The sequence below is a fragment of the Neodiprion lecontei genome, chromosome 4 (genome assembly GCF_021901455.1).
Source record: "Neodiprion lecontei isolate iyNeoLeco1 chromosome 4, iyNeoLeco1.1, whole genome shotgun sequence".
NCBI classification, from domain to species: domain Eukaryota; kingdom Metazoa; phylum Arthropoda; class Insecta; order Hymenoptera; family Diprionidae; genus Neodiprion; species Neodiprion lecontei.
The window spans coordinates 37808743-37821437 of NC_060263.1; the positions used below are offsets into that span (position 1 = coordinate 37808743).

The 12695-nt window shown below is 36.0% G+C and overlaps 1 protein-coding gene across 1 annotated transcript in view; it reads left to right on the forward strand.

Annotated features, from left to right (window-relative positions):
* Positions 1-12695, forward strand: part of LOC107225630 — a 32568-nt gene that overhangs the window by 9440 nt on the left and 10433 nt on the right. Inside the window, exon 2 of the mRNA XM_015666156.2 lies at positions 7495-7564. Coding sequence (XP_015521642.2) covers positions 7495-7564 — 70 coding nt within the window. The remainder of the gene's footprint in view (positions 1-7494; positions 7565-12695) is intronic.

The window sequence follows — 12695 nt, forward strand, 5'->3', positions numbered from 1 at the left end:
TGTAAAAAGAAAAAAAAAAGAATACAAACGAAATTAAAACGAAGAATTAATATTACACGTCTTCCTTAATTAGGATGAAACTGAAAACTATTTCGAGTGTTACGTCTGATGAGGTAATTCATCGTGCTGGTTTCGCTAATCGCTTTTTACACTCTATACCGTCTAATATCTAATGTTTTTTTTCTTTCTCTTCTCGGCTATCCTAGTTTGTTTTATTTTGACTTATCTACTCCTCCCGCGGTAGAAAGTAACTCGCTGTAAGAATAATACCGATCGAATTATAAATGTGCATTCACCGACAAGTTCTGTGAGAGAAGTCCACTGTAACGTGACAGCTAATTGTGACGTGTATATAATAACGTATCGCTGCAGATACGATCTTGGAGATCGCGTAATAAAACGGACAATAATTGTGACGGATTTCGTAACGGTGATCATCAACGGCTGATAAAACGCATTCGGTACGCGACGCCTGCAGTGATAAAAAAAAAATCAAACGTATCGTATAATAATTTTAGATACTCAAACAGAGTGGTAAATTGATTTTTGATTTATAGCCAGTTGATTGTATTCCACGAGGAGTATCCGAAAGATGAAAAAGTGGAAAAGAAGCTAGAATTAAAATTACGTTACCGGAATAATAATTATAGCTGTAAGGTAAAATCGATTCGCTTAGTTATTTGCTTATTTCCATCAGGAATTATCGGCTGGTGCCGGTGTTCAACCGTAACACTCATTACAGCAATTATACCGTTGTTAATCACCGTATTTATATTTAACAATCAATGCTGAGTTATCCCTTTCAAGTTACTTCGAATAGTTAGAATGATTTCAATATTGGATTCATCGAGTTGACGAGATTTTAATTATAAGTACCGGAGATTTCAGATATTTTATACCTTAATTATACCTAATATAATATTTTTCAAGAATTGTAAAATTGACATTTCATTTCACTCATGATATTGACGATTTTAAAACCTTGACAACTGGATGGCAATGCAAGATGTTTCATCGATGACATATAAGATATCATGTCGACTGTAATTATTCGAGTGCATTTCTACGATTTCAAGAGATTTCAGATGGTATAAACAACTTCAAGGCTTCGGTAATTCTAACAATTTTAATGATTCCATTCGGTCTCAATTGATTCCGACATTTTACTGGTTTTCGATATAAAATGTACAACTTTCAAACGAGCTTTCAAATAATTTCTATAATTCTAATATTAGGTCAATTTTCGCGTACAATTAACGCCCCTGGTATTAAGAAACGTCGTTTCTTTTCTCTCTCTTTTGCTCCAAAATATTAACACCTCCTCGCTTTTTTCCCCGACTCATCTTTTTCAAACTTGTTCCCGCGAAAAAAAGTTCCGAAAGTGCGTAGTTGTACCTGAAAACCGCACCATCTATAAATAAATATAAGACTAAATAACAAGATAAATAAAAACTTTCAAAAGTGGTAGCGTCCCGTTCGCGTCAGACGCGCCCGACCAGATAAGAATCACCGCTTTCAGGTCCGTGCAGCCGTCGCGACGTTGGTCGGTCGGTTAAACAGTGAAGGTAGAGAGGGGGAAGTTACGTAGCGGCGCAGAGCAGAATCAAGAACGGGCAGCCAGTGCTTGCAGCGCGTTGCAGGAGAAGGCGGCAGGTGGGGGGGGGGAGGCGGATAAGCTGAGCCGGAGAAGGTTGAAGCAGCCGCGTCAAGCTCACCGCGCTGAGTCGCTGAGTCGCGAGTTGCGAGTTGCGAGTCGCTGAGTTACCCGCGAGTCGCGTGGCGAGTTGCGTCGCGTCGCGTTGCCTTGCGTTTCTACGATTTTTCCTCGACAGTTGACAGTCGACTGGCCGTCTATTCGCGTTACGGTAGTTTGAATTATCCTCGTGTCCGGTAGTTGTTACATTTTAATTGTCGTTAAACTTGTTCAGAGTTTTTTTTATAAACAGCTTCGCGGAGAAGAACCGCGAGGCAATTTTTGTCACTTGTACATCGTTGTTTTCTTTTCATTTCGTTTTTTTTTTTTATTCCTCATTCTTATATTTTGCTTTTTTTAATACTCGTTTCGTGCGGTGTTTTGATAAATTGTAAGAAAAAATAAACGCCCAGTTACAACGAACAACGTTTACAATTGGATTTTCGGAGTGTTTTTCCGTATTTCGATCATTTATTTTTCTACTTTCGACTCAACGTATATCATCGAACGTGAGTTGCACAAGAATATAATTTGATATTGCTGAATGTTAGATTTTAAAAATTGAATCAGTATCGTTATCGTAACGAGATGATTGTGTTGAAAATTCAGTGTTCTTCGATTTTGTAATGATTTTGAAGGAACTAAAATTTTAAAAACATGAGTACCGGCTTTTCTTATCTTATGGATTTCAGACAATTTTCAAATCGTCGCAATAACGGTTTTTAATCAACATGAATCGTTACAGTAACGAAACTAACGTCGACATGATAAATATTGTAGAATATTCATGCAGATTGTTTGATATCGAAACTGAAAAGACAAAGGACGCCTCCCCCTCACGTATCTCACCCCTGCAACCGTAGGATTATTTCCGCGTCACCCTTTGATCGCTTGATATGTATACGCTTCGCACCCGATGAAGAAAGGTGGAAAAGAGAAAAAAGAAAACCGAGTCATACCTTTCGAAATTTTTGTGCAAAACAATTATTGTGTTGTGAAGTAGCCGTACTATAAGTACAGATATAAACGTATGGATATGACGTTGGTTGTTTTTTGTACCGGAAAATTCTTCATTGTTAATATAATTATGCTGTGAAATAGCTGGTGAGCACATTGTCTTTTTCTTTGTTCGGTTTTTTTTACAGCAACGGAAAGAAAGTACAATTTTGCCTAATTGGTGTTGTTGTTTTTTCCAAGTTTTCCGTTTCTTCGATATTTTTACATAATTATCAAGCCCAACTGTTTCGATGGAAAGTTTACTTCACGAACTATCGATATAAAAATCATTGAAAATTTTCCATTCGCAATCCGTTGTACAAAGTTCGTACAGTATTTATAGTATTTATGTAAAAACGAAAATAGGAAAACTAACTCGTTGGATAGAGAAAGGAAAAAAAAATACTGCATTTACGATCGATCATCATCATTTTCAAAACTTCAATTCTTCAATCGTATATAACGGAAAATATTAGTATGACGATGTATTTGTGACGTTTCAGATTTTAACCTAGGTTTTAATCCATTATACCTACCGAATTAAAGATTCTACGATCGAGTGTACAAATTTACTGAAACACTGAAAAACCGTAATTCTCCGCTAAAGAAATTGCTCTGTTCGTCAATCAATTGTATTAATTGTACAGATACTTCCTCTTTGAAGATAAATTAATGACGGTTAATAGGTGCAATGATTGAAATATCAGATGAACGATAGTCTATTAAAATATCATCACGAACATTAGTTATTTACGGGGAAAAATTATTATTTGTTTATTTCACAATATTTCTATCAGCTATAAAAAGCTGCAGCAGCAACATTCGAGACTCTGATTTGTCAGCGAAAACAAATCGCCGGTCCGTTTCGAGAACGCCACTGAAATCGCACGAGTATAGCGTTATCTATTTATTATTGTAATTCCATTTGAATAATAGATTATAATATCTGAAAACTCTGTAATAGAATTTATAACAAAAAATCTACGAGCCAAGTAATCGAAAACTCGGAAAAAGTCTGCAGCTATAATTCGAATTTCACTTATCGGTAATAAATAAATAAATCCAAAAAATAGAAGAAGAAACAAATATAATTCTGTCTTATTCAACGACGAAGAAATAATTCTGTTCCAAGTTTTCGATAATTGAAAGTGCAACGTATATCGTACTCGGGATTTATAATCTGTATAATACGAACGTTATTACATCAATGAATACAACGGATTTAGAATATTCGACAAGTCGGTATAACCGCATCCTGAATTATCCTATCGCAAGTAAGATTATTCCGTACAACAAATCGGAGTTAGTTTCCTGCCTGCTTCCGGGGCTAAAAGTAGTTATAGTTACATATTACAATGCTCGTATGCACATTCACGCATCATGACTGCAGTGCACACGATATCCCGTGACATAAATATACAGTTCGTTACAGGCGTGCATTGCCACAAGACTCGGCCCCCCAGGCTCGCGCGGGTTGTAATAATAATGCATCTCCACATCCACGTGCGTTCGGTGCACGCGTGAAAGAAAGAAGGACAGTAAGAAAGAACTAAGAAGATAAAGAGAAAGAGAGAGAGAGAACCGTTTGTTTCACGATATTTCCCGCTAAAAAGAAAAAAAAAATCAAAAAACAAACATATTTACAACGTGTATGATACGTATACTTGGAGACAACAAATCTGAGACGGCTAATTTTTTACATTAGAGACAGTTACGTTGGCAATATAGAGAAACCTACAGCGCCATCGTCGGCCGAGCGCGAAACAAACTCAGTCTCAATAAACGTAACATAACCCATGACCGTCGAATCTAACCTTAGAATAACGCGGTGATAACGACTTGTTAGATTGACACGTATTCTAAGGTTAGATTCGACGGTCATGGGTTATGTTACGTTTATTGAGACTGAGTTTGTTTCGCGCTCCGCCGACTATGGCGCTGTAGGTTTCTCTGTATTGCCAACATATCTGTCTCTAATGTAAAAAATTAGCCGTCTCAAATTCATTGTCCCCAAGTGTACATACGTATTACAGATAATGCATATTATGCGCATACATATAGTGCGTGCAACGCAATGCGTGACAAGTTGTACGTTATACTACGTTTTAATACGAGATAGACATTAGCGTGCAGCTGTCAAAGCGACAAAATTCCGGCTGTTCTGTCAATTTGTACGTACATCTAAACGCATACACAAATACAGACACTCACACATATCTATAATCTATTTTCCTTTCACGAAGGGAAAGCAACACTTGTACCGTTATACCGATACAGCCGAGTATCTACGTGTATACTGTGTATATATATGTTGTATATATGTATTTACAAAATACTACGTATATACAATAGGTATACTTGAGGCGCTAAATGACCATGCATATCTTATCTCACAGAGAGCTGATACTCAGCGTGCAGCCATAGGATTCATTAGTTTCAAATTAAGTCCTCATCCGATCCGCAGAGCCGGTTGTTTACTGGGCTTGATTCCCGGTCTCATCTTTCAAGTTTCTTTCTTCATTTTATATATTTGTTTTCAGTTTATTCCTTTTTTTAAATTATTTTTCTCCCTCCCCTCCCCACTCCCGCCGTTTTGTCCTCAATTACATCGTCGTCTATATCTCGAAGAAAGTGAATTCATCATTGATCAACACTTTCGTTTTTTCTTCTTCTTCTTCTTCTTCTTCTTCTTCTTCTTCGTCATATTTCATCTTCATGTTTCCATTCTTGTGTGCAGTTGTACGTGTACAATATCTTTCCATTAAGGCGACTCCGTATCTCTGCAGTTTGTGTTCGTGAGATTTTGACTGATGGGAGAAAATTGGATAGATTTATGTTGCACGATGTGTACTATGTATAGTTGATTCCTGAAACAAAATGCAAGTTTTGTTAATTTACAAAGATTAGGGAAATTCGAGATTTAATCTATCGATTATAATCGGTACAAGTTATATTGAGATGACATTTTTTACATGATAATCAATAGATACAATTTCAAGCTTGGGAATCTTTGTAATATTTATGTACTCGAAAGGCGTTGTCGATAAGGAAGAAGCAGAGAAGACGTTTTATTTTACATTTTTGTAAGAGGTATTTATATAATTTATATTTTGGGAAAATAATCTATTCAAGCGATAAATGCTTCCATTTCTCGAAGATTCAGAGTAACTGCGTAACTAATTGAAATCAGGCATCGGCTATATAATGACTTAAAACGTTACGACATGCGACAATCGACTCGTCCTTCTGAAAATTGGTGACTAATTCGTTTCCGTTTAACTCTCACCAATGTCCGCGGTAGTAATCTGTGACAGATTGGAATGATTTTCAGAAAGCATATAAGAATAATAATATTAATAATAATAATAATAATCAATCTTAGTCTTTGCTGTTTGCTGAATCCCGATGACTTACGACAGTTGTCACGAAAAATTAAGAAATAATGATAATTCCGTGTTCCGAAATATAATCACTACCACGTGATCGATCAGTTTGTTATACTTTCCAAAAATTCTTTACTTTCATTTTGAAGTTTTGCTACCTGCCAATTCAATAGAAAATCTTGACAAGAATTATTATACGCGTACATCTTTCTACATCTTGTATCCTATTATAGATGTGTATAAAAAAGAAAAAAATAGTCTATAAGCCGTTTATTATAGGTACGTAAACTCGAGGGAAAATTAATGTTCTGAAAAACGGTTTATATACAACTCTTACATACGCATGCCCACGTGGTCCGGCGTCTTTCATCGTGCAACGAATGTGTATTTTAGGTTTCATACGTGTATACACACATATATATATATATATATTTCACTGTTTATCTGCGGTCCGAGCTGACTTGTTTCATACTGCAAAGAAACAATCTCACTAATTGTAAGAATTTTAATTTTTCCTACGTTGAAAATTTCTCTTTCATACAGATTAGTTTGTCAACTAAAAAAATAAATCAACAAATAACGTACCTATATGATTTTACACAATTGATGAACCTTTTACGAGGTTGAAGTTAGTAACGTTATGGTAACGAAAGATTGGGGAATAAAAAATTACTATTTTCGCAATCTTACAATGATTTTTAATCAACTAAGATTTCGAATTATGAGTATGTTTCGTTTTATTAAGTTTTACTGAATTTCAGACAATTGCAAAATGGCGAAATAACGTTTTTTCCTCAGCATTAATTGTTACGATAACGTTACTAAATTCTATATGAGAACCTTTTCAGTTCCTGCGATATAGTGAAAGATATTAAACGAAATAAAAAAAAAAAAGAAAAAAAGGAACAAACTGAAATCAACAATAAAGAAAAAAGGATTTAAAAAAAAAGTGATACAAGTGCAAGCGGAAATAATGGAAAAAAAACACAACAAAAAACAATCAATTTGCAATATAAAGACGCAATAACATTTAGGAGGAAAGGCGTTTTGTGTGCTCGCGCGGCTTTAATTTCTTTTCTTTCTCTTTCTCGCTCTCTCTCTCTCTCTCTTGTCTTATTTTAAACAAACCCGTTATTTTCACTGGCATACTTGACACATATAAACATCAGTTGATGGGCATGGCATCGCAGGTATGCAGGTCTGCGCAGCGCGGTCACGGAAGTCGCGATTAGAATATAAATATCCTCTCTTTCTGGTTTTGTTTTATTTTCTTTTTTTTTTCTTTCTTTTAGATATGATACAAGTTAACGATTTTCCCCACCGCATGTATAATTTTCTCCGCAAGCATTGCATACATTTGTTCATATATATGCGTGTGTGCGTGTGATATCTATATATAGTTCTCTCTCGAACTTGTTACAGGTGGTTTTTAACGGTACGACGACAAACGAGTCTGACAGCTGCAGCAGCGGTACGAGCAGAGTGACAAACGGTGAGTCAGTCAGGCATGTGATAATAAATACGTTTCATAATGCGATAATCCTTCTTCATTCCTCCCATAACCGCCTCCCATGCATCCCTGCATCTCTGACAACAGCTACTGGATTTTATAATCCAGGGACATACATAAGTGTATTGTACATGTGTTATTTAAGGCTCTTCTAATTTTCGTCAATTAAACTTCAGGTTTAAACTGTATTTATACATGTTATATGTGCATTGGGTTTAATTGTTTATGACACACAGCGCACGCTCATGCGGAGCTTGTAAGAACTACACAGCGATAACAACTGATGTTCATTCGTTTCCTTCACGGGTCGAGGGACCTTCGTCCCTTTCCTGCACCGACCCCCTCAATCTCTCTCTCTCTCTCTCTCTCTCTCCATGTCTATAGTAATTCCCCCCGTCTCGTAGACAGTTTTTCCACGCCAATTATCAGCCACCGCCACCCGCCACAGAGGGTTATGCTTCACTCTTATTACATGAACGATAATACGTGTTGAACGCATTAAACGTTGTTATTGTTATTTTATCGCAATATAACGGGAGTATTCTGTGAAACTTGTCGCATGCTGCGTGATATGTATATACAGTAATATTCATTAGTCCTTTAACCTTGCGTCTAACTTGTTTTCGGTCCGAAACAAATTCCGAGTTCCGATTCTACGCGAATTATGTGAGAATGACTCCCGATTATCTCACGTCGGCTGAATCTCCACTCGCTGTCAAATAATTCCTATGTAGAATCGAACTCGCATTTTGTTCCGGACAGAAAACAAGTTAGCCGTAAGGTTAACGCATTAAGGAATATTATTGTATTTATTACCGGGAGTATTCTGCGAAACTTGACGCAGGCTGCTTGATGTGTACAGTAATATTCATTAGTCCCTTAACCTTACGTCTAACTTGTTCTCCGTCCGGAAACAAATTCCGAGTTCCGATTCTATACGAATTATGTGACAATGACTCCCGATTCTCTCACGTCGGCTGAATCGCCAGTCACTGTCACATAATTCGTATGTAGAATCGAACTCGCATTTTGTTTAGGACAGAAAACAAGTTAGACATAAGGTTAACGCATTATGGAATATTATTCCATGTATAACTGTTGCAGCGTTGATCGTTTAGTTTTACGGAAAACTTCCGCTGCAATAAGGATATTTTTTCGTTTTTCTTACAATGTTATTTTGTTGGTACATGAGCTGCAAATTATTTCATTCTTGCACTAATTTCCGAGATTAAAAATCAGCCACAACATTTTCGATTATCATCAAGGTTATTCATCTTTTACGAAAAATTGCTTTGCTCCGATTGTCCGGTGAATTACGATACCGATCTTGAAAAAGATTAAAGAAAAAAAGTATAACGTTTATGATTATGATTATTATTCTTTTTTTTTCACATCAAATTTTACAAAGAAAGTATAATGTATGCACAAGTGAAACACCTCTCAACGTATCGAGATTAATCAAATTCTACGAGTATAAATTAAATCACTTGAAATTTCACCGCTGATTATGTATAACGAAACGTTTTAATAAAGCAGTAGAACCAAAATTAGCGGATCAAAAACTCAGTCGGAGGATAGACTTGAGTATAAAGATTTAAAGAGTGTCAGATTGAAGATGTATCAGAGCTGCATAATACATGTGAAATTATAAATCTTACACTAAACGATGTTTCCGTGTGAAAGTTGCGAATAAAAAGAAGAAAAACAAAATGAAATAAAAATCAAAATCTTCAACGGACTCGTTTAAATTCTCGATGATTGATTGTCAATTGTAAATTTTCGGAATGCTATATAACATTGTTTTCACTCGTTCGCGGTGCAGTTTCTTGCATTGCACCCAGATAATACGAGTGATACTTGAATATACATGTACGTGAATATTCCTACATGTGTTTGGTAATTAACGTTCAGGTGGGCATTGACTACACCGCAATTCACGATTCTGACACGCTAATTGAATAAAACGTATAATTACAATCGCGGTCTCGACGCGAAGATTGTCCTCTCTAATTATAAACTCATCACGTTTAATGAAGACCGCGACTCGTGGCTGGTGTCCTTAGCCCTCTACATACCTGATTTTTTTATTAATAAACTTTTACCCACCGGCTTGCCGACCTCCGTTCATATTTTTTTATATTTTATTTACTGTAAAATCGAGAGAGAAAAAAATCCCGTTGCTTGCTGGGAACGGTTATGAATACGTACACTATTTCGAGAAAGCGCTTGATACATTGGTAGATATTATTTATTCGTATATAAAATTGATACACTCACAATCGCAGCTTGTACGCTTAATTTTCAAATTTACTTACCTTTTTTTTTTTTTTTTTTCTTCCCGAATGCGAGACGAAAAAATCATCTTTTCCGCATCTGTTTTCTCTGCATTTACCAAATTCAACTCGTTATTATACACAGCGTATCATCCCCTTTATAAACATCCGTAAACAAATGCACGAAAATTAGGTCAAGTGTAAAATTCGTCACCGAAAACTTCCAGGGGTGGAATGAAAATGTACGAATTCGATTATATTATACAAAAAAAAAAAAACGTTCATTTCAGCTGTAGTTATATAGATATAATATACGTACATATTCTTTTATCGTACGGTTCTTAATAATTGGTGACACTTTTTTTCCACTTGAATTATATACCTGTGCAGCAAAATAAGTAATTTCTGCTTGAAACATATTAAATATACGCAGCTGGCGTTAATTCGATTAATTTTCACTTCCGTTTTTCTCCTCCATACTTTACAGTGGAGGAATTTTAAGGTACGCGTATTATAAAATTCTACGTCTCAACGGCGGCAAGTCGAGCAGCAGCTGCAGAGTAATTATCACAGGCTATATACAAGGCCGAGTGATTTCGCATTTGCGATCGTTATTCACGGGGAATTGAATGTTGGTTTTTCTCAACGTTTTACGTACATCAATCGATTCGCGTCAGGTCGCTGGGAGACGGAGAGGAGATTAGAAGCGCTTACAGGCACCTATACAGACAGACCTGCGGACGAACGAATTTCACTTTCATCTCGTAAACCTAAATTGCAGTATTTCTCTTTCCGTTCCCGAGCTCTGAGCACGTCTCTCGTCTTCTCGTCGCAGCCACAATGACGTCAGGAAAGTCGATTCTCGGCATCGCCGTCGTTGCTGCAGTACTGAGGCAATTTATATAAAACGAAAACCCCGTCGAGCGGTTCCTACAGTCTCGATAGTTTTGTAATTGGATTATACGGTAATTACAATTCGCGCCCGGAATTGCTAGAACTTCGCCTCTCTCTCGCTTTTCCCACCTCTCCACAGATTCAAGACCATAAATTATTACAACTATCGCGTGTAATGATTTTTCATCGTCTTTGCGTAAAAAGATATAAATCTGTGTAATATTGGCAAGGGGACAACCTGTACGTTCGTCTATTTTCTTTTCGTTTTTTATCCTCATCAGTTTTCAGCAACAAATAATAATCGATCGGAAAAAATTCGATCAAACATTGGTACACTTTGATCTGAAAATACCTAGATAATTGACGGTAAGGATCATAGATCAAGAAATTCATAGGCTAGTTTAACACCACGATTTTTGACTAATCCTCACAACAGATTTCAACCCAATAATGTAATTATACTTTTGATTATGTATTATGGAATATACCACTAATGTAATAAAAAACTGCTCAATATATGTAGAATATTATTTCATAGGATGTTTTGAACAAAAAAAAATTTTCATCACCATCATATCATAAATTCTCTTATAATGCAGTTTCTTCCCGCACTTCTGACAAACGATGCATTATATATTATAATATTATATGTTGTAACGAGCACTCGTAGGTACAAAATGTAAAACAAGAGGCGGAGAGACATTGCAGAGATAGAAGCGTTTTACGAGCCAGCATATAATTCTCCGCATTCTTCGTCGGTCGCGTTAAGCGCAGCTTTTAATATTGCGAATATTTAACTGGTCCCCGATGAACTTTACGACTTCATTATTCTTCCACTCGGTTCTTATAACTTGTTCAATATTCATTTTTTCTCACTCGACAAAAACCGCTCAATTCTTCGTCGAGTTTCTCTCACTCTGCATATTGTACGATAACTAAGAATGTATCATATATCGTATTATTCATTATACCTTACAGATTTTTATAAACAGTTTGTAGTATTTTCTGTTATGGATCGGGTGTCATTTTTTTTCACAATCAACTCTGACGAAATACAATAAATTCAATTAAAATAATTAAAATAATTAAAACAGTGTTCAGATTACTTTATAATACGAATAAAGAAAGAAAGTTTCAAAGAAAAATTTCGACTAATTACCGTCTTTCAAGAGATGCAACTGCGTCGTATAGCAGTTATCTGAGCATTGAGCCGATTACCATTTTCTCTGACAGTATAACGTACGAGTTTAGACGTCGTAAGTTAACGTCTGCGTTACACATGCATACGTACATACATATACATACACATATATGCATACGTATATACCTATACATACGCAAATAAGATGAAAATTGCGTTTCGCTTCGTTGACTGGCGTAAATTTCATTAATTATCGTATAGAATATGATGATGTACCGACTGTTATTCTGTCTTATATCTGTCAGTCTTCATATTACAGATACATCGTACAAATATACATACGTGATAAACCATCTTTGAGTTAGATGAGTCTGCTGTATCTTTCAAGAGCGCTCGAGTTATCATTTTCCGGTGACCCTTCGAGTACGCAATCAACCTTTCATCAATCATATATACCGACTAGAGATCACGTACCGCTATGATTATCTATGTCGCTTATACGTGAGGTATTCCACACCAAACCGATACACGCTTGATCCTCGTCATTGGTGATTTTATCTATTTTTAAGTATCACGCGAAGCGTACAAGAAAAAACGTCTTTCACTGAGTTTAAAATTATTTCGAATAACGGATTTGATTTTTGTTGCTCCGAAAAACACAAAAACCAAATTTTCGTATTCATTTTTTTTTTTGTACACTCTACGCTGCGGCGAAAATTAAAAAAAAAAAGTTTGACGCGGAATGCCTCATATACACGTGTTGTGCGTACACACATGCATACATGTACGTACTTTACATTCGTTA